The sequence below is a fragment of the Xiphophorus hellerii genome, chromosome 16 (assembly GCF_003331165.1).
Source record: "Xiphophorus hellerii strain 12219 chromosome 16, Xiphophorus_hellerii-4.1, whole genome shotgun sequence".
Lineage (NCBI taxonomy): Eukaryota > Metazoa > Chordata > Actinopteri > Cyprinodontiformes > Poeciliidae > Xiphophorus > Xiphophorus hellerii.
The window spans coordinates 20177789-20200081 of NC_045687.1; the positions used below are offsets into that span (position 1 = coordinate 20177789).

General features: G+C 40.6%; 1 protein-coding gene across 3 annotated transcripts in view; it reads left to right on the top strand.

Moving 5' to 3' along the window:
* Window positions 1-22293, top strand: part of grin2ba (glutamate receptor, ionotropic, N-methyl D-aspartate 2B, genome duplicate a) — a 171999-nt gene that overhangs the window by 131938 nt on the left and 17768 nt on the right. For all 3 annotated transcript variants that reach the window (XM_032586919.1, XM_032586917.1, XM_032586918.1), the window contains 7 exons: window positions 5727-5935; window positions 6322-6493; window positions 11506-11659; window positions 13668-13793; window positions 17793-18022; window positions 18120-18280; window positions 19662-19849. In XM_032586919.1, coding sequence (XP_032442810.1) covers window positions 5727-5935; window positions 6322-6493; window positions 11506-11659; window positions 13668-13793; window positions 17793-18022; window positions 18120-18280; window positions 19662-19849 — 1240 coding nt within the window. The remainder of the gene's footprint in view (window positions 1-5726; window positions 5936-6321; window positions 6494-11505; window positions 11660-13667; window positions 13794-17792; window positions 18023-18119; window positions 18281-19661; window positions 19850-22293) is intronic.

Consider the following 22293-nt stretch of genomic DNA (forward strand, 5'->3'; position numbering starts at 1 on the left):
ATGACAGTAGGCTGACAGGAAACTGGGAAGGAGAGGGGGGAAGACATGCGGCAAATATCGTCGGGTCCGGGAGTCGAACCCGCGACGGCCGCGTTGAGGACTCAAGGCCTCCAAATATGGGTCACGCTAACCCCTACGCCACCACGGCACGCCCGATGAATTTATTTTTGACCCTTCTGGCTCCCCATACATTTTCCTGTATCGCTCCCTAACAGTTCAAACTTAATACTGACAGTATTTAAGTTTCAATGCAGATCCTCAAGTGGATTTAGGTTTGGACTTTGACTGGGCCATTCTAACGCACAAATGTGCCTTTATTTGAACTATTTATCACTCTAACCAGTGCTGAAGAGAAGCTTACCCAAAGCATGACGCCACAACCACCGTGTGTTACCATGGGATTGCCCTCTGGTAAACTTTCATATTTCTGTAGTGAATTAAATGACTTCTGAAGGAGATTGGTTTCACCGAGTGTCTCCTGGTGGCAAAGGTGGTGGATTACAAATCCACGACACACATTTCTGAAATGTACTTGAAAAAAAATAAAATAAAAAGGTACTGACCAGAATCTGGTTCAGAATCAGTATCAATACTTGAAAATTTATGATTTTCGTAACACTCTATTCCAGTTAACTGAACTTGAAATGATAAACTGGTAAAAGAAAAGACTGTCAGTCATGATGGGTAGAACTGCAGTGAAAGATAGTTCTGAAAATAAATCTCCAACATACTCTTTAGACTTTTCTTTGTAAAAACTGATAATATTGCATCATTTTCTTTACACTTTATGAACTACCTTGTGTTGCTTTATCACATCAAATTGAAAAAAACCCTAAATGGGTCTTGTGGTTGTAACATGACAAAACTTAAAAAAGTAAAATGTGAAACTGTAAACTTGGACATAAACGACACAGATATAGTAGTTGTACATCTGTGTATCTAATCAGATTCCACTATATGTTACAGTGAAGCTCCGTTATTTGGATGCGGTTCACAAACACTTGGAATGTCGACTCGAAAGCTTTTTATGAGCATAAACAACAACAACATTCCTGTCTGCTGAACTTCAGTCCATCCATGGAGACTCTGAAACTCGGCTCCACAACATATGTTCCGCATCCTCGGGGTTAGAACCTGCGGGCTCGCTGTGTGGTACTTCTGTGTGAAGCGTGCATAATTTCCCCGAGTGTGCCTGGGTTATCTCTGCAGACTCCATTTTCCTCCCACAGCATAAAGACTTGCAGGTTAGGCTTAATTGCTGACTTCAGAATTCCCGTAGGTGTGGATGTGCCTGCCGATAATTGCCTGTCTTTTCAAGTCGACCCTGTGATTGACTGGCAGTCCGTCCGGAGTGTGTCGCCCACCTCTCGAGCTATTATAGATACCCACCTTCCCCCACCTTAGCACAGCGGCAGCTATAGATACAGGAGGAAACAGACTAAACAGAGCATCTATTGTTCATAAGCATGGAGGCCTTTGAATGGAACAAGAGGGATACTATTAGCAGTAAGGAAAAACAAAACTTCTGGTAAACTTTGCGTGCTGATTCAGCTTGTTTTGAACAAAACCCGGCTTTAAAAATCCGTTATATGATATGATATAAACAGAATAAAAAGCGACGGAGTACGGCGGAGCAGAGAAGCCAGCGGTGTACATATGGCATCGATAATTCAAGCCACCCAAAATGAACCTGTCGCCGGCCGCCACCTGCCGAGTCAGCACGCATCTGTGTTGGAGATCTGCTCCGTCTGACTCCCTCACCTCTCTTTCTCTCTGTCTCGCTCTCTCTCTCTCCCCCACTGCTTTCTATTCTCCGTACATCTCTTCTTCTTCTGCCTTTCTAATCTATATTCTGTCCTCTGATCAGAGAACAAGGTGAGTCGTTCCCCCCTGGTCTCCCTCTTCTTTCTCCTCCACCTCAACCTCCCCACTTTATCGCTCATGTTTAATTCCCAACTTGATTTCCAAATTTTCTCGACTCTCACCCCCCTACCCCCGTCTCCGATGACCTCCGGCTCCTTCTTCCCTCCGCCTCCTCTTCAAAGTGGTGCGGTAACGTCCGCTTCCCGTCCATTCCCATCTTTCTCCTCTCGTTTCTCACATCGTTTTGGTCCAGACAGAAAAAAAAAGGAGCTGCTTTGTGCTCCAGGGATACACAGCCTCGGCCTCATCCTTTCCAGGCTGCGTTGCCAGGTTTGTGTTGTATCCTCCACCCCAGGAGAGAGCGATGTGTTTGAACACATTTCCATATTTAATGAGTGTGCAAACTGGACTTTACACACTTGACCACAGTTCCCTGCTCTTGGAATTAAGCTGTGGCGAATTGTCTGATCCGTTTCTACTTCAATCCCCCTCTGTTCCCCTTGATGAAAGGGGACTGGCATGTCCAGGTAGTTTTATCTTATTTTTTTATTTTTTCCAGAGTGGCATTGTGAAGAAATTGACTAATTGGTGATGCTTGTTCAGTGGAGTAGAGCTCCAGGGGCTGGAGGGCCCTCCAGACGTACAGCTGGACACTCTTCTACTCAAGATCCAGCATTTTGCATTTGAATGAGTTCCATGTAAACTCTCTTACCACCCTCGTTTACTTCAGATTCCACTTTTTATTCAGCAGAAATATCTGTTTTTATAGCTTGTTTTCTTTAAATCTTCCTGGTTTTGTTCTGTTTTTTTTCTTGTGATCTAAATTCTGCCTGATCCTCTGTATCAACCTCGTCCTTCTGGTTAACCTTGTTCTCATTCTCTACTACCAGTCTCAGTCCTGCCCCTCCCTCTCCTGTTCCTCTCTTCTCCTCTCCATATTTAAACAGCGCATGTTTGGATGCAAGCACAATCCCTCAATCAGGAGCATCTCGATGAATTTGTCATTTAAAAGTTGGTTTGTTATAGTTTTCAGATCAAAATGTAAGTACTGAGTTGAGAGGAAGTAAAAAGTGCGTTGGAAAAAGTTGCTTGACGTTCAGTGTGAAGTTTCCACAGCTCACACTGTTTCCATTAAAATTCTTGTCTGCATTTTTGTTGAAATAACACAATTTTACACTTGTAGTGTTTCTGTTAAATAAGAAATGAAACTAAAATCCCATGTAAATAAGGTTGTTCACATGATAAGTAATTAAAAATCATGGCAGCTACAGATGTAAACAGTTACATGACATTTATTCATAATTCAGTTGTGGCGCTAGGGGTTATCATCTATCAGCCAGTCAGAGGAAACATCGGCCGTTGGAGCAACAAGCTGCTACTACTTTGGAGCAGCTGCATATGCAATTTGGGGAAATTGTAGTCGATGATTTTACAGAAGAGTTTTATGAACTTTTTATGAAGTGTGCGGTGCTCTGAGAGCTCAGCTTCACTTTGTCTGAAAAAAACAAAAACAAATTATCGACCTCCTACTACTGTACTTCCTGTCATCTTCTTTGTCGTTTTCACCAGTAGTAACGTCCTACTGTTGACCACGTGACTCATGTGATGCGAAAAAAAGTGTTTTGATTGCAGTTTTACAAAACTTTTACAAAATCTTTTATGGTATAACTGAAAAATCACCACAATCTAGCGCAACAACTTTTAGCATAAAACCCACGTTTTTATTTTTTTTCCAAATTGGCTTGTTTCCGTTAAGCAAATTTCTTTTCTTACTTTCAATTTGCATAATTTTATGATCAATGTAAACTCACCCAGTGACGATTTTAGAAGCCTTGTCATCTGCTGGTGTTGATTTGCTGCAGTTCATTTGGTCCATAATCCAAAGGACTCATTCTTCTCTGCTGACAAGCTTAATGGTGATGCTGAATACATTTTACAGCAGGACTTGGCATCTGCCTATACTCACAAAGACACCAACGCCTGCTTTAATGACCACGCCATCGCCATGACTGATAGGTTAACGAAATGGTCGGACCAGAACCCCACACAGAATCCATCATGCACTGTCAGGACCAAGACGAGAGACACCAAACTAAATAATGCTGATTACCTGAAGGCCACTCTTAAAGCACCTTATACTAGACATGTTGCACTCAGAACTCAGACATTTTTGTATTAAAATCCTTCCTTTGTGGCTTATTATATAAGTTAATGTGTGTGTAATGAATCTTTACAAAATACGAGTTTCACTTCTTTAATCGAATGACTGAATTGAATTAACTTTTTGATGATATTCAAAGTTTTGACATGCACCCATGCTTCCGCACAATAATTTTCAGAAATGCATTTGCAACTTGAATGCCTGTGGGTTCTGTGGACACGTTTACGTCGTTGTCTTTGATTTCCTTTTTTTTTGTTTTTTTTTTTACTTTTCATTATCTTCGTTTTCTTCCTTTCTTTTGTTCCGTTTGTCACCGTTATGGTGATCCGGTTATCATTTCTCCGGCTTAACCCGCCGTCTTTGTCTCCTTTTCATTGATTTGGCCTCTTCACTTCGCCCTCTTGAAACAGATACAGTCTATTGTTCCGTTTGGTCAGTCCTGTCAATTATTCAACAGGAGAATGTGACCTGACACCGCAAGGCAACCAGACCCACCGCATTGTTTGTCTAAGCTGCCGGGTTAAGAAACCGAAAAAAGTTTTGTTTTTTCGTCTCTTTTTGCCAACTTTCAGTAAGGATGAACTATCATTCTTTAGATTCTTTTCACCCGATCTAACTTGTGTATTACACGGGCAGATGGCCCACCTGCAATAAAATGCAGGATGCTCGACATGAGGCTTTAAAATCCCAACTGGGTGAGGATGTTTTTGCTGTAAGGCATGCATACTCCATATTCCTCTTTGATGATATGCCTCAGAACTGTTTGTAGCTGCAGAGCAGCCGTTATTTTTTTATGGACTGAAGCTACTGTAGTGTGAAATGCATTCTGATTTAATTTTTAACTTTGATTCCTGCCAGGTGAGGCGTTGAATGTTTATAAGGACAATCGTCCACAGCGGAGCTGGTGGGGGGGGGGGAAAAAAAAACACTTAAAAAAAATAAAACAACAATAATAAAAGAATAAATGTTTCATCTGTGTTTTACTTACAGTTTCATACAAAGGGATTCATACCACATTTCATCTCAGCAGAGCCACAATTGTTATAAGCCGACATAAAGCAGAGCTTAACTGAAAATGATGCATGGGTTTTCTACTAAATTAAATCTTTTAAAAGCGTTTTCTTGTATTTGTTTTCATCTCTTTTACTTTAACAGCATTAAGCAAACTCCAGTACTGTCATTAGCCACCTAAAAATCACCTAAAAAGTGACAAATTGCTCATTCGTGTTTGAGAAATCCTTTAATCACCCGTGGCAACCAGACTGGGTGCAGAAAAAGAGCGGTGTAACCAAACACTGCCTTTTTGACAAAGCTCATCTGAGAGTCTACTGAGGTGATCATATGAGCTACGGCTCAGTGAAAAGGTGGTAAAAACTTTGTTAAAGGGTTAATAGAGGAATGTTGCTGCTAGGACTTCCTGAAGGTGGAGTTCCTGATAAAGCAGGAGCTTCTTAAAGAGACAGAGGTCCAATTTCAAAGTGCTAAATTGCAAAGTCAAACATTTTTTTTAAGCTATGTTTGATGTATATAATATTTTTATCATAACTGAAGGTAACATAGTTAAAAATAGCACTATGTGCATGGAATATGCATATTATTTCCCCTTTAATGGTCATGAATGCCTTTGGATGGCACTCTGTGAGAAAAACAGATGTCTTGAAGGTGAAACACCGTTGAATTTGTTTCCTGCATGTCTCTGCAGGTGGGTAAATGGGAGAACGGCTCCTTGTCCATGAAGTACCATGTGTGGCCTCGCTACGAGCTGTATGGTGGGGCGGCAACCAGGGAAGACGACCACCTGTCCATCGTGACGCTGGAAGAGGCTCCGTTCGTCATCGTGGAAGACGTGGACCCGCTGAGTGGGACCTGCATGAGGAATACCGTCCCCTGCAGAAAACAGATCAAAACGCTGTGAGTCTGTGATCCAAGATGTACCAAATCATGTTTAACAGAGTCGAGATTAACAAAGCGTGACATATTTATCTTCACACATGTTGCTACGGATTGTTGCGTTTTTTTTTCTTTTCTTCGTTCCTCATCCCCAGCCCATCTGTCACAGTAGCTGAAACTGACCGTAGCAAAAACGGCATCCGCAACAAAAAACAAAAACTGGCAGCCGAGTAAATTATGGAGGTTTCTCACGGTTGCTTTACAGCACCGGAGGTAGAATAATTTCACACTTCAACAGTGTGAGAATGACAAAGCCAGAAACGCTAAACAGCATTCATGAGTGAAATCGCTAATTCAGACAGATGCACTTTTTGGATTAAACACCGTTTATCTCTCTGTTTATGCAGCAATCAGACCAAGGAGTCGGGGATCTACATCAAGCGTTGCTGTAAGGGCTTCTGCATCGACATCCTGAAGAAGATCGCCAAGTCGGTCAAGTTTACGTACGACCTGTACCTGGTCACGAACGGGAAGCATGGCAAAAAGATCAACGGGACCTGGAACGGCATGGTGGGAGAGGTGAGGGGAAAAGTCTATAAGTTTTATAGCCCCTCTCCCTGTCGCTTATTTCTGTTTACTCTCCTTGTTGTTGCTCTGGCTTTCCACTTCCAGTGTTTAAACAGCGCAGATCCGACAGATTTCACAGGTCAACAAATTCAACTCTGTCATATCCCTGAAAATTGTACTGCCATGTCATTTATCATTTGTCGTGCGAAACTTGCGAATGAAGATTGCACCTAATTCACTGTTTGTGACACTGTTAATAACATTACCGAGGTTTATGGTGTTGTGAGAACCTGTGCAGTCAAAGTGTGTGCTGCTGTGCTGTATTTGGCTCAGTGTCAAGTGAAGACAGGAGGAGAGCTGTGAAGTGTTTGAGGTCAGCACGGAAAATGCTCTATTACCAAACAGCCTTCGGTACACAGAGATCTGAAGTCAATTTTAGTCAGTAAATAATTGCAAATACAACAAATGATGCAAAGGGGGGAAAATGTAGTCGTCATCTGGGTCCAAACTTCAGCTGTTTTCCATTAGTGCCCTTGATTTAATGCAATTCTGCAACTCTCCTTTAAATTTATGTTTAAGCAATTGCTCTATATTTGGTTGGGTCAAGACTAAATAAATCTCTATATATTTTGATGTGTAATTGACCTAATATCAAACCTCTGTGCCCAGTATGTGAATCATTTTCCAGTCCAGTCCAAAGTTTAGTCCTGCCAAGTATTTAAAAAAAGGTATTCAAAATGTCACTTGTTAGACAGAGAACGTAGAGAAGAATTGTACTTTTATTCTGCTGGCAAGTGTTAAGGTGACCTTTCTGTCTTTAAAAATGTTTCAGTTTCCACTACTTGACAGTACTGGATTAACTTCCCTTACGCTTGAGGAATTAAAGAGGGCTAAATTAAAGTCCTTAAGGAAAATAAACTACTTCATCAACTACCTGAACAGAGTCTATCCCTTATTTAAAATGTTATAGCTATATTTTTAGTTCCATTCAGATTTTGGGGTTTTTGAATCAAAAACTTTGGCCCTTGCCAAACTACCTCTTATGTGTATTACAGCATCTTGTTTTCAGCCTGCCAAAATCAATCGCTTTGGTGTTGACAACACCTCTAATGATCATTGGTCCCGTGGCAAGGTTACTGTCAGTTTTCACACTTAAGTCTGTAGGTGCCAGCTGTGTTTCTGTTGACTGATCTTGGCGTTTTGTTAATGAGGAAAGCGGTAAGCCAATCGATTGTACCCTAAAGGTCATCCGTTGGAAACATGCTGAGTGGCTCAATGTCTGAACGTTTACACGAAAGACCTTCAGAAGTCACGGACATCATGCTTCTACCCCCACCCCACTAGAACTAGTTCTATTCAATTTACATTAAAACCGACCCATTTAATGTCTCACGTAGAGCCATTATTGTCATCCTGCCAGCGTCTTTAGTGGGTACTGTAAATGTGGTCACCTGAAATAAACCCTGTCAGCCAGGCTAAAAGCACGGTAATGCGTCCTGTCCCCCAGAGGAGCGGTCATTAGGAAGACAAAGAGCTGCGTTCAAGAACTTCTGTCTCACCTCTCTAACTCACATACACGCACAGAGACAAAAACATTTATAAAAGATTAAAGAAAGAGGAGAGTAAGACTCAAGAGGAATTTCTGTATCTCTATTATCTATTTATCTACCTATTAGTGTAGCTAGCTAGTTACCATTTCAATAAGCTACCTATGTAGTTATCTACTAGTTATTTATCTATGTAGCTATCTAGCTAGATATATAGCTATATAGCTAGCTGGTTAGCTAGCTATATATCTACCTAGTAAGCTAGCTATGTAGTTATCTAGCTAGATATCTAACTATGTAGCTAGCTATCTAGCTAAATAGATTGTAGATAACTACACAGCTAGCTAGAGAGCTAGCTGAATAGCTACCTATGTAGATAACTATCTAGCTAGCTATGTAGCTATAGATGTAGCTAGCTACATACATATAAAACTAAAGACATGTTACAATATATACCAAAGAAAAGGCATCCCTTTCAGATAGGCAAACACGTCACACAGATGCAGTGTTCTTGTGGAACATCCATGTACATAACTAAAGCAATTATATACTTGCCTTGCAACTACAATGGACCAAAACAACTCAGAACCTGCAGCAACCAGATAAGTCTGCAGCTACAGTGATTATGGTAAAATAAAGGTGGACTGAGCCAAAGCTTTAGACAGTTTGGGTTATGATATACTTGATCATTATTGTCTAATTTTGATACTTTACATTTTAGGGAAATTCGACAATAAATTCCTTCATGACAGACTTTCTAAGAATCTTTGAATCACTGGGTAAAGACTTTCAGATTTGTTATTAATAAATAAATTTTATGGTGTTGTTGACAACATATTTCTGTCCACCTACTCTTTCAACGCTGCTAAAACAAGAGTATGTGTCAAACTGTCAATAGGCTGATTTACAGACTGACTGACACAGAGATGCTGAGCAGATCTCTCTATGCTTTTACCACTCGTCAGACTTCAAAAGATGAAAAACAAATAAAAAGAAAGGCAATCATCAAATTTTTTGAGAGGCCCCACACCTTTTCCTGACTTTGTTGTGGCAGCCAGAATCTGTGTTCATGATCCGCACCGACTCGCGCTCCAAACCTGTAATATTAGAGACAATACACTCTGAATTTCGCCTCGCTAAGAGAGTTGCAGAAGACACTGGTCAACACACGCACAAACCGAGACACACAAACGCACACAGATCCTCGCTCAATCATTCTCAATAACACCCACATGGGTCACTTTCATAACACGGAGAGAACAAGCCGTAGGAGGGAGATGGAGAGAGCGAATGGTGAAAGGGGAAGTGAACACACTGCTGGATCCACTCGTTCGCCTCCCCAGGGAGATGTTCGCGCATTCAGGCGTACACACGCAGGCTCCGATGCACATTTAGATCCATTCTTGCATACTCTCTGAATAAATATGACTGAAAACTTACAAACGTGCGCAAACAACAGAATGGCAGATAATCTGCAAGGCAGGCATGTCACATTTTCCCCTGCCTGAAAAGGTCCACTTCACAGGTAGACGAACAAAGCTTCTCTCACGTCTCTTTCTCTTTTTCCCTTTATGACTCACACGGAAGTGCTCAGTGTTGAAGCGCACAGCAGAGCTTTGACTCACACAGTCTCACACACACCTTATTAACTCAGGGAGACAATCTCGTCCCACTTTACCCCAATGCTTTAAGGCTATGAAATTTGGGTCTAAATATACCACCTGTGCAGGAGAACTGAAGGGAGTTAGGCAGGTAGCGAGAGGCACTGAACCGGCTATTTCCAGTAGCCATGACCCACTGTGGTAACCCACTTTCTTCCTCTCTCCTTCTGTCTTTCTCCCTCTTTCTGTGGCCTGGTGAGCATCACGAGTGTCCACTCTAGAGCTCTGCGAGGAAAGTAGTTTTGCCTCCTGTCGCTACACGCCATACTGCATCTTAGTCTCCAGTGTCTCCAGTTTTAGGCCTCACTTTCCATGTATTAATAACTTCTTTTCCTGTTTTTGCTGAAGTATGCCATTACGCTCTCTTACTATAGTCTTCATTTCAACAGGTTATGACATCTAACACAGTGATTTCATCACCTATTGGCCTAATGCAAGTTCATGTTGGGGAAAAAGAAAACTATCTATAACCACATTTACAACATGGTTTCATCATAAAATAGCAAAGAGAAGCTCCTCTCTGATGATTTATGAGGCAATGCAAACAAATCGGTGATGTCCTACTCACATGTACTTTGAAAAATCAAGCCGGCATTGTGGAAACAAACTCTTCAGAATCAATGTAAAGTGTCACACTTAAAATAAACGACAGACATTTCCCTATTCTAAAGGGCTACACATCAATGGTGATGAAAATGTATCAGTTTGGTTCACTGAAAGAACTACCGTAGGTTGAAGTTCCCCAGTCTGTTCAGATGAACCCGTCCAATGTGTGTTAGTGGCAAGAGATTGTGTTTGTGAAGTCCTGCTGTGCTGGGGCCTCAAATATGCCGGCCACCTGCTTTCAAAGACTGTAATTGTTTCGTCATGAGGCCAAGAGGCTAGAACATCCTCACACAAGTCATTGTATAAAGAGACCCGCAAAGGGAAAAAAAGGGCAAAAGTCAAGAGGTCATCGATTCTTCTGTTCCCTTCATTGAAACTGGAATTAGCGTCAACCTCCGTCTTTGACGTGCGACATCACCCGACTGACTTTTAAGTGCACGAACGTTCAACTTGAGGCGTTGGACACCTTTCTGTTTTGTGTGTTGTTTTTATGTTGTTTTTAGCATAACTGCTTTCTTTTGTTGTTGTTTTTTTTGGTTTTTTTAGACAATAAAATCTCCAGCATTGCGTTTGCCTTTCTTGGACAATTCATTAGTTGTTGGTGAAACTATACCATCAGCTAACCAGACGACACAACACATTATGATGCTGAGTTCATGAGACTTTTAGCACAGCTGTTTGAAAAAAATGAAAATCCCCATGTTGTGTTTTTATAAATACAATTAAGGTTTCACAAATCATGTTTTTAAAGACTCTGTAAACACTGTAGGACTAATTACAATAGAGCTCTAAAAAATTCAGTTTTTATTAAATTTTGGCATGACAAAAGTTTCTTATACCATTTGTCAATAATCAACTGGAGAATCTTACTGGTATTCCAGCAGTCAAAGCCCCTGTTAATTTCTGACCAATTTTGTTCGTCTCTATTGGTATTTTGACAATTTATCTCTGGCAGCAAGCTCCAACTCTTTGAGGTTAGAAGGTCTCCCTAATTTTTTGTTCAACAGGTTGTTGATCAAACTCAGGTTGAGACTTTGACTAGGCCAGTCTAACACGTTAAGATCGCATCCCGTCAGGAACTCTTTAAGATTCCCTGCTGAAGTGATTTTTCTTTCACTTACTGCGCTTTTTGACTTAATTCTGCTCTAGTAGTGGATTCATTTCCAATGTTTGCTTAAGCAACGGATGCCGTTTTTTTTCTCTTGCCCAGGTTGTGTTAAAAAATGCCCACATGGCTGTCGGATCCCTAACCATCAACGAGGAGAGGTCAGAGGTCATCGATTTTTCTGTTCCCTTCATCGAAACCGGAATTAGCGTCATGGTTTCCCGCAGTAACGGCACCGTTTCACCTTCCGCATTTCTAGGTGAGTAGCAATGATCAGCCGCCATCTTTAAAAGATGAATAAAACCCCTCCACTTATCGAGTAAATCTAGAGCAGAGGTGTCTGGTGTCGATCCTTGAGGGCCGGTGTCCTGAATGTTTCATGTTTTCCTGGTTCAACCCACCTGAATCAAATGAGTGGTTCATTACCAGGCATATGCTGAGCTCGATGACATGCTGAGGAAGTAATTGTACCATTTGAAAAGGCTCGATTGGTGGATGGACACATCAGAAACACGCAGCGCACTGGCCATCGACAACCAGGATGCGCAACTGATGCTGAAAATAGATGCAGGATATGGAAAGGTTGTTACCGATGTGCAAAAGCAAATATAAAAACTGTCTTTATCCAAGAATGCAACTGGCAGTACTTTGTACTTGTTGGACAGCAATTTTAGATGTTTTGTTTAAGTTAGATGAGATTCATTTGACTATCCTACCTGGCTTCCTGGAAATTTGAAAAAAATAATTCAATGACTTAGTGAGATGTGGTAGCTGATGAATACACAGCACATCATTGCTTCTCTAAATTATCTAATAGCTAGCACTTACGTTTGATAGTTTATATTCATGTTACCCTTTTACAGTCTATGAATTTACCAAATTCGCCATAATTCAGCCATGTTCTGCCTGATTGTTGGAAATTTGGAAAACTCTCTTTTAAAGATAAGGAAATAATTATGCTTATCTGCTCTTGTCACACCATTATAGGAGAAGTTAAAATCATTATGTTATTGTTAAATACTAAAATGACAATGTGTGTTGCAAATTATCAAAGTTTTTCTCAGTCTTTTCTCAGTCTCTCACAGAGACTCTGAGAGTCAATCTAACTGGTCAAATATATTACTGACTTGCTTGCGTATTAATATAATAACATACCAAGTATTGCATTCAAGGATGCTATTGCCATTATTATGTTTCACACATTGATATTGCAATTTGGTAGCGCTAGATTTTTCCCTGATATGTTATATTGCGATGTATTATACCCATAGTTCAAGCATGAACTAGGTCACAGCTACTGTCAATTAACCAATCGATCAATCAATCAATCAATTTCATTTGTATGGTAGATTTCAGCAACAAGGCAGTTCAAAGTGCTTTACATCAAAAAATGTAAAAATAAAAAGTCATAAAAACATGATACAGTCACCAATTTCAGAAACCAGTAGCAAAAATTACATTTTGTCAAGCGCCATAATCAAAATCATCAATACACGTCAAATATGCTTGTCAGTGTGTCATTTATTATGGTTCAAGGGCCATTCTACACAGGTGGGCCTTTAGCCCTGGTTTAAAGGAACTCAGTGTTTCAGCTGCTTTGCAGTTTTCTGGAAGTTTGTTCCAGATCTGTGGTGCGTAGAAGCTGAATGCTGCTTCTCCATGTTTGGTCTGAGTTTCCCCTCTGGCTGGTTTGGTTCCATTGTTTTTGTTAAAGTCTTCGGACCGCCCTTTGGTTCATTCAGAACAAAAGGCTCTTTTAATTAGACGTTGTTCTCTTGAGTGAGTTTAGCAGGTGTTTTAGTTAGATCTAAGTGTTTTTGTTTACTTCTCCTCCTTCATAAACTGAGGGAATTAAAAGTGATCTAGCAGGTGGAAATGCATTAAAATAAGTTTCAGTAAACTTTCCCTGACAAGGTGTTCTAAGCTGCATGATAATTCAGCTAACTGCTCCTTTCTCTCTCTTTCTCTTTGCCCTCTTATGTTTCCCACTCCTACTCAATTTCTCTGACGCTCCCTTCCTCTTTTCAATATGACACCCGGCATTTGCATATCTCTCTCTCGCTTCATTTTCTCTTTCTCTCTGCTGCCCTTGCTCAAGGGAAACTTTTCCTCCCTCCTGATGTTCCTCCTTTCTTCACCACCTCCCTCCTCCTTACGACTCCTTTCTGAAATATTCTTTCTGCTGCATCTCTTTCCAACCATGCTTCCTTCTTTTATCAATCCCTTGTCTTCCTCCTTCATCTTCCTCGTCCTCTGCACCCTTTCAGAGCCCTTTAGTGCAGATGTGTGGGTGATGATGTTCGTGATGCTGCTGCTGGTGTCAGCAGTGGCTGTGTTCGTGTTCGAGTACATCAGCCCTGTGGGCTACAACCGCTGTCTGGCTGATGGCAGAGGTGAGAGTTCCCCACACACACACACCCGCGTGACTATCTTTGTGGGGACTTTCCATTGACTTCCATTAATTTCTACAGCCTAAACCTTACCCTTACCCTAACCCTATTCATGACATACCTAACCCTAACCAAAACTCAATTCACATCTTAGTCCTAAATCTAACCCTTGACCCAAAAACAGTGTTTCCCCTTGTGGGGACCAAGCTTTGGTCTCCACAAGGAGCAGTGGGTCCCCACAACGTAGTATGTGTCGGGAAAATGGTCCCCACACGGTATTACAAACAAACACACACACACACACAAACGTGCACAAAACCATAGCCGGCCAAAGGCAAATATGCAAGTTAAGGGCCTCCACACCACCAGGGGGTCCCCAAGAGCACTAACCTAACAGGAGAAAAAAAAATTGTATCTCTCTCTCTCTCTTTCTATATATATATATATATATATATATATACATACTGTATATATTTCAAATAACATTGAATAATGCAAACTAAATGGAATTACACATGGCCAAAGGATTTCTACAGACATGTTGCATGTTTTGCATGCTGGGCAAAAAGACGATTCTTTTATCCGCGCTGTCGCAGTAGAACAACTCCATTAACTAAATGAAACCTGGAGATGTAGGTGTTATTAATTTAGCAAAGGGGAAAATAACGCAGAACAACCATAGAAGAACAACCACTCACATTCTTGCTCTCTGTGTCTGCTACTCTACAGTACACACAGACTCGTTACCATAGCAACTGACGACAACGCCACTAATGCATCAGGATCCAACACCAAAAAACGCAAATATTTCCCACACAACGAACAGAACATTCAGTCCGTTACATTATTATGTTTTCAGCCTTGATGTTTATGTTGCGATTATTAAGAAGTGATCGCTGTGGTACATTAGCTACTGCTGCTATTAGCTATTAGCTACCACACCAGTGGTTGGTTAGCTAATTTAAACACCTGCTCTACTGATGATTTGTTAGAGTTGGTGTGTAGGCCGGTTTTTAATTTTAATTTTTTACTGAAACAAAACACGTCAAATTCTGCTGCACATCTACATGTTACAACTTGACTTGTCAAAGTCAAGCTAGCAGAACTGACCTACTTCCGTCTTTTCCCTCTTCCTTGCTATTTTTTTAATGAATACCCCTTCACCCCTGATTACTAGAAAGACATTAACACTGGAAATTCTATCGCATCGTTTTCATGATATTCTCCTGAATTAACGCATATCGGTTTTGAGAATATTGTTCAGCTCTCTAATAATGGATATTTGAAAACTTAATAGGCTTGCCTCATTCAAAATTGTTGTGTAGACTTTGTGGCTCCAGGCAAAATGTATTTGGCAGGAGAGAAGGTAAAAATAGTCACTTTGGATGGTGGAGAGTACAGACCTCTGGTCTAGACGTAATCCAATTGAGAAATCTGTGATAAGACGTTAAAATCGACGTTCACTGACACTCCCTGTTCACTCAGACTGAGCTTGAGGAAGAAAAGAGGATAAAATATTATCTAGACGTATAAGACTGGCAGAGACGTACCTCAAACGACCTGCAGCTGTAATCAAAGAAAAAAGTGTGAACTCAGGGGAACTGAGGTGAAATGCAGATTTTAGGCATCTGCAGAGATCGACTGTTTGGTTTCCCAGGCCTTTCTGGGTTTTTGCAATTTTCCTGAAAAACAAACAAACATGCTAATATTTAACTCAAGATGTCAATCAACTTTTAAAGGAGGGGGAGGAAAGTAGTAAACAAAAAAAAAACAGAAATTTGGAGTGAATGCAGAGAAAATGACAGTTTAAACCTCATTAAACAAAGAGGTTTAGATGAGTAATGCTCCAACTAGCCATTTTCTCCCAGCGATAGTACAGATGCTTCACAGACGATGCTCCTCTTCTCTGCAACAACACAAACGCAAACTGTGTGTGTGTGTGTGTGTGTTAGCCACGCACAAAGACTGACAGGCACAGAAACACACTGCCCCCGCACGCAAACCAGCCGTTCTCACTGACCCAATGCCTTTATTCCTACATCCTCCTCCTCTTCGTCCTCCTCCTCCTCCTCCTCCTCACCTCTCTGCTCTCTTTTCATCATATGGATCTAAACACTGGTTTCAGCAGAACTCTGCCGCTGCTTCCCCTCACACTGGACCGGCCATTTGCATAAATTTCCATATTTCCAAAAAAAACAAACGAAAAAAACATGACACCATGAGGCTAGTTTCGTCTTAGATCTTACCATCTGAACAGATGAGAGACAAAAAAAAAAGAAGAGGAAAATCAATCTCCCTCTAGTCTATCTCTGATGTGTCTATATATAGACAGTGGTTATCTTTTTTTTATCCCTCTCATCCTTCATCATCTGCTGGAGAAGATGAACTTCTCCCCACAGCCCTGTTCTCTTTCCTAGGACTCCTTGTGTTTTGTTTTGTGTGTGTGTTGTTTTTTTTGTTTTGTTGTTGCGTCGTGGGAGTTTGGTGTCATGAAGAGTGCAGATCGAAGTTTGCTGTCAAAGGACCTGACGTAATAATGTATCAATGAGTACATCGGCGAGTTGTGAAGACTTTGCTGGGTGCGTTTAGGCAGCTCTCTGGCTGGCAGACTTAACAGAGGAACGTTTGGCGCCGTATGAAGTCAGTTTGTCCAAGAACATAAAAAAATAAAAGCACTTTGCAACAAAACACACATCCACACACTCGCACACTCACCCCTTCCTGCTCACACACACCCACACAAACATAAAAAAACAACAACACAGCGATCGCTTATTGCAGTATAATAGCAGCTCACAGACAAACTGAACAATTTCATTAAGGTGTGATTTGTGCTACTTATATGAATGAAGTGAAGCGATGAGAAAACGTCTTTTCCCTGTTTGTCATGGTGCAGCCACAAAGTCTGATGGATTTATTGGATTTTGTGTGACAAGTCTGAAGTGGAAGCGAAATAACACACGGTTTTGTTTTTATTTTCCAAAAAATACTAAAAGGTGCAGATGCAAGTTTTCTGCGTTTCTTTCTTTGTCAGTTTTCCACATTTTTGACCGTTTTTCTTCACAAAATCAAACTGAAGGAACCTGAACCAGAGGTTGGTGATATGGACTTAAAAGTTTTATCACCATATTTTGTGGTAGTATATTGTGATAATGATAAGGGACAATAATAGCTATTTATTTGTTGTTTTTTTATGATAATTGTTTGGTTTTGACACAAATATTGCTCTTAAAAACATTCCCATTTGTAATGCGCTTCTTTAGGACACCAATCACATAAAGAAGTGTGTTTTGTAACACTAATATTGATGCACCATTGTTGTACAAACAGTGGAGAAAAATAGTAAAAATAATCCAGACAAAACAGTTTTAGTTTTTTTTAAAACATCATTAATTGGAATTTATTGCGTCAACGATAAATCACAATCTTATCATGTTAAAAAATTTATCACAACAAACAAGACGATAAAAGCCCACCTGTAACCCTAATTGTAATTTTCAGATGTTGACGCGTTTTCATTTAGATTATGGTCTGAACTTTAACTAGGCCACTCTAACTCATAAATTGGCATGGATTTAAACCTTTTGTTGTCGCTCTCTGCCATTTAAGGGTCATCATTCTGCTGGAAGGCGAGCAAAATCGGGCAGTTTCCTTCCACAAATATCACTTTTAATCTTCGATCATTCAGGTGGAGTCTTTTTAAAACTTAATAGAGTTCTGAAGGCGAAAGCTTGTACTGGAGTTTATTTACTTGAATCATAGTAAAGACTTTGCTGGATAATGTGAGTTACAACAAATATAAAAATGAAAGGCCCCACAATCTTGTGTCTCCTTGTTGATCGATCATTTTAATTCCCCTCTCCCCCTCAAAAAACATTCATTTTTAAATTGTAACATAGCAAAATGAAAACGAAAACAATTGTAAATTATTTTATAAGCCACTGGTTCAGAAAGTCATCAAAATGTTAAATTTTATTAACACACCTTGCCTGTTTCTTTCAGAGCCTCACGGCCCGTCTTTCACCATCGGTAAGGCCATCTGGCTGCTTTGGGGTCTCGTCTTCAACAACTCCGTGCCAGTCCAGAACCCCAAAGGCACCACCAGTAAAATCATGGTGTCAGTGTGGGCCTTCTTCGCTGTCATTTTCCTGGCCTCGTACACTGCCAACCTGGCTGCTTTCATGATCCAAGAGGAATATGTGGATCAAGTCACGGGTCTCTCGGACAAGAAGGTAAGGTTGAGGGTTTCTAACCTAGAGCGGTCCTGTTGTATCACTTAAAAAAAAAAAAAGCTGTGAAGATTTTTTTCATTTCTTTTCCTGTAATTAGTTCCAGAGTCCCAATAAATTCTCTCCTCCGTTCCGGTTTGGCACGGTCCCGAACGGGAGCACGGAGAGAAACATCAGGAACAACTATCCAGAGATGCACACCTACATGACCGCGTTCCATCAGAGGAACGTCAACGAAGCTCTGCAGAGTCTGAAGGCCGGGTAAAGACCTCGACATGGTTTAGACATGTTTACAACCAGATTGAAAAGCATTGTTCCCAGCAGAGATCAGGCCAGTTCTCCCAGAAGTTTTTGTTCGACATTAATTTGAAGTTCCAATGAATTGGGTAAGCTGAGAGACGTTTGATGAATCTTAACTTTTTTTTAGAGGGAAAGTTGCTGAATATTTTCCTGGAGAGGGAACTGTTTTGTGAAAGTTTGAGGTTCAGGTTGTCGCCATGCCGACTTTCTGTTTCTTAACTTTCCACGTAGCTGCGTTCAAAACTCATTTTTAAGCATTTTTCTAAGAAGAAAAATAAATCAAAAAGAAAAGTTCAACATCAAGTCCTGCCATGTTTATAAAATATTTTTCTCATTTTTGACGCCCCCCCTGTTTGCATAGTGCATGTTTATTTGGATAAAAGGTGTAAAGTTTTGTGTACCAACAGAGTAAGTTGATATGACAATCAGCGATTTATTGTTTTGCTTTTCTTTGTGTGCTTGATGATCGCTTTACCACCTGGAGTTCAAAGTTTAACACCTTACACAAAATCTATAACTGCTGTGAAGTGGTAAAATTAAATGAATTATGTTGAAGAGAAAGTAAGTCGGACTGCAATGCTGTTGGAGCCACTTCAAGCATTTGACATGCTGATGTGAGTCTTCACCAGCTTGATCTCAGTATCTAGGCTCAGAAGAGAGGGAAGAAAACGCCTTGGTTTTAAATTACGGCACACTTACAGAAATCTGAATCTTATTAGAGAAAAATAGCATTTTCTGCCATTTAAAAAAAAGATTTTTTGACAGAGAGCAGCATTTTTTTACCCCAGTAAAATATATGAATATACGGAATAGAAGAGAAGTGAACTAGATGTGAAGGACTGGATGAGGGCAGACTGTACTTACAGCATAATGATGCAATGGAAATATTAATTACCGAATGGCGTTGAAAACCAACATTTGATGCGTTTTTAAAAGATCTTTTTTCAACACTTTGCCTGAATTAACATGTATTAGTTTTTTTGTGAACTCTCAAAAAACGAAAGAAACAAGAAGCTCATTGCCAAACAGTAGAAATAACAAAAAAATCATTTTCTTTGCTACTGAGTCTAAACGTGAATAGGACTGTAATATGACCTTAATAATACCTTCAGTCCCCCTCTTCAGTTTCCTCTGTGCGTTCCTTTTCGCCAGCCTGCTTGCCAGCCTCAGCCACTGGCAAAACCAACTGAAAGTCTATTACTCTTATCGGCGGCTTAGTGCTATTTAGCAGGTTAATTGGCGTGTTGTAGCTGTAGCTGTCTGACTTCTAAGTGCTAATTAATTGCAACCTATCTGTCTCTCTCCCTGCCGTTCTCTCTGTCTCTTTCCCCTCCTTCCTCAGCAAACTGGATGCCTTCATTTACGACGCCGCCGTCTTGAACTACATGGCTGGCAGGGACGAGGGCTGCAAGCTGGTGACCATTGGCAGCGGCTACATCTTCGCCACCACGGGATACGGCATCGCCATCCAGAAGGAGTCTGGGTGGAAGAGACACGTGGACCTGGCCATCCTGCAGCTTTTCGGCGACGGTGAGCGCAGCTCGCCGCTTCCCGCACCGTTTTTATTTATAGATGCTTAGCGCTCCCTGCAACTCCATCGCGCGGGAAGCCTGCACTGATGTGATTAGCGGTTTAGTAGCGTGCGAATGCATCAGATATGCGACCGTATTTTAACTGATCACAAATTCTCAACGACCTTGACGCGAGCGGGAAAGGATGAAGCCAACTTGTTATCTGTTTTAACGCTGATAACACTGTCCTCGTAAGGGGAATTGCTTGTAGCTGGGGGCATGAAGACACTGCTGAAGTAAAGCTTGATGGAGGAAGAAATTGGAAAAAGAGCATATTGACAAGTTGGCCGCAAATCTATTCTTGGGATAAATTTGCTAACATCAATAAAGAAAGGTGTTTAAAGTCACTAAGAAGATCATTTTAAAGGGTCTTCTTGCAAAGAAAAATGCAAAAACCGGAACAATAATGAACCACGCATTGCTGTTTCTCTGCTCCATGCTAACCATTGCATGCGTAAGCTAGCTCCTACTCATCTGATAATTGTATTAATCAGATTTAAAAGAAGTTGAAGGAGGTAGATGGCAGAAAGTAGCAGAGGTATACAGCAGAAGACATACAGGCAATATTCGGGTCGACAAAAAAATACTGGAACATCTGCATCACCTTTTAAAGCAACGACACTGGGTCCTTCTACATTTTGGTTTTGCCAGTGTCTTCGAAAATGCTGCCTCCAAAAAGAGTTGACATTTCATCAAATTGATTTTGATCCATTTAGCTAAAACTAAACAGAGCTCGGCTCTGAAAGGACGCCATGACTGTTTGAAGTCAGGAGCCTTACAGCTGTCAATCTCTGGTGAAAGATTCAGAGAAAATATCTGATCTAAGACAATATCTCATCCAGGAGAGAGACAAAAATAGCTCTGTTTCTGTTTGTCAAGCAAAACACTTGAAAACTCAAAATATCACAGTGGTCAAAAACTAAAAGTTCTGTTAAGAAGTGTAAAGCTGCTGTCACACTGTTTTCTATTGTGTCGTACATGCTGCCATTTTGAAAAACCCTTGTTACTTGAGTCTGAGCGTGAGGGCATGAATTAGATTTATAGAACATAGAGTCCTGTCTTTAAAGTATGGGCATCACTTTTAATATTGTTTATACTGAGAGATGTGAGACGGAGTTCACAGCATTCTGCTGCGTCATGACCGGGTGTGTCACTTTTTGTAAGGTTTCATTGTTTTCTTCAACTGGGAATGAAGCTTAAATGAACTTTACGTGACCCCATTTGACAACTGAATAAATCCAAGTAAGGTGTGCCTTAAGTTGCTCTTTCAGTTTCAACCGTCCGAGGAGGCGTCTGCGTAGCGCAGAGTAAGATTAAGTGATGTTATTATTGGGCCGCCGCTGGATTATGTGACTCGTAGCTGCTTTGTTTCTGCAGCAGTGATGTATATGCGCACCATCAGATACCAGAGCTGTGGCGCTCATGGGGGGAAATTTTTCGACATGTCCAGAAATATATATTTGATGACAAAACTAAGTATCCTACATTTTTAAATGTGAAGGAAGGAGATGTGGAAGCATTATTTTGCTATTACTGTTGCCTCTTGTCTTCAGCTGACAGTAAAATAATAATTTGTAGAGTCTATATATAGAGAAACTGGGGTGTAAGGTTCTTCAAGCAGACGACATGCAACGAAACGACGAAGAGACTAAAGTTGACTCAGTTGAAGCCAGATTGATGAGTGAAACTCTTGTTTTTAAGGCTTAGAGCTGAAAAAATATCTTCTAGTTTTTCTGTACTTTTATAGCTCAACTCCCCTGTCGATAAAAATCCAGATTCTTTCAACTTTAATCAAGCTGACTGCTCTTGTCCGTGTGCTATCTCTTTAACGTATCTGCATTCACGCTGTTGCTCCATTCAGCAGCTAATCAACAAATGTCAGCCTATCATGTCTACTGGCAGCTACCCATGCCTAGACCTTTAAGGATGGACAACTGTGTACAGATAATTTGGGTTTTTACATATATATTTCCAATCATCTTCAGATGCGTATTTTAATTCTCCATTGTTGTTGCGTTTTCTATAAGAAAAAAAAAAGTCGGAGAATGTCACAGAAAGTCCTCTGAGGTTTCAAAGATAAGAGGTTTTGTTCACTATGCTCACATCAATCCGTGCTTCAGACAGGAAAACGGTTTGAGCTGCTTTCCCTTTAAACCTGTAGGGGACAGATACATAAAACTAAAGTGTATTTTCAACACACTTTAGTTCTCTTTATTTTTGGTCTCCATTTCTGAATTTGCTGCTGTATTTCTATAAAGTACAGTGCCTTAAGGGTGCAACAACGCCGTTTCCAGGACAATAAGTTATCGTGTTTTAAGCCGTTATCCATCTGATTAGCATGTATGAGAAAAGAAATCTGGCTTTTCTAAGGAACTGGTCTCTGATTGGCTTTGCGACTTAAAT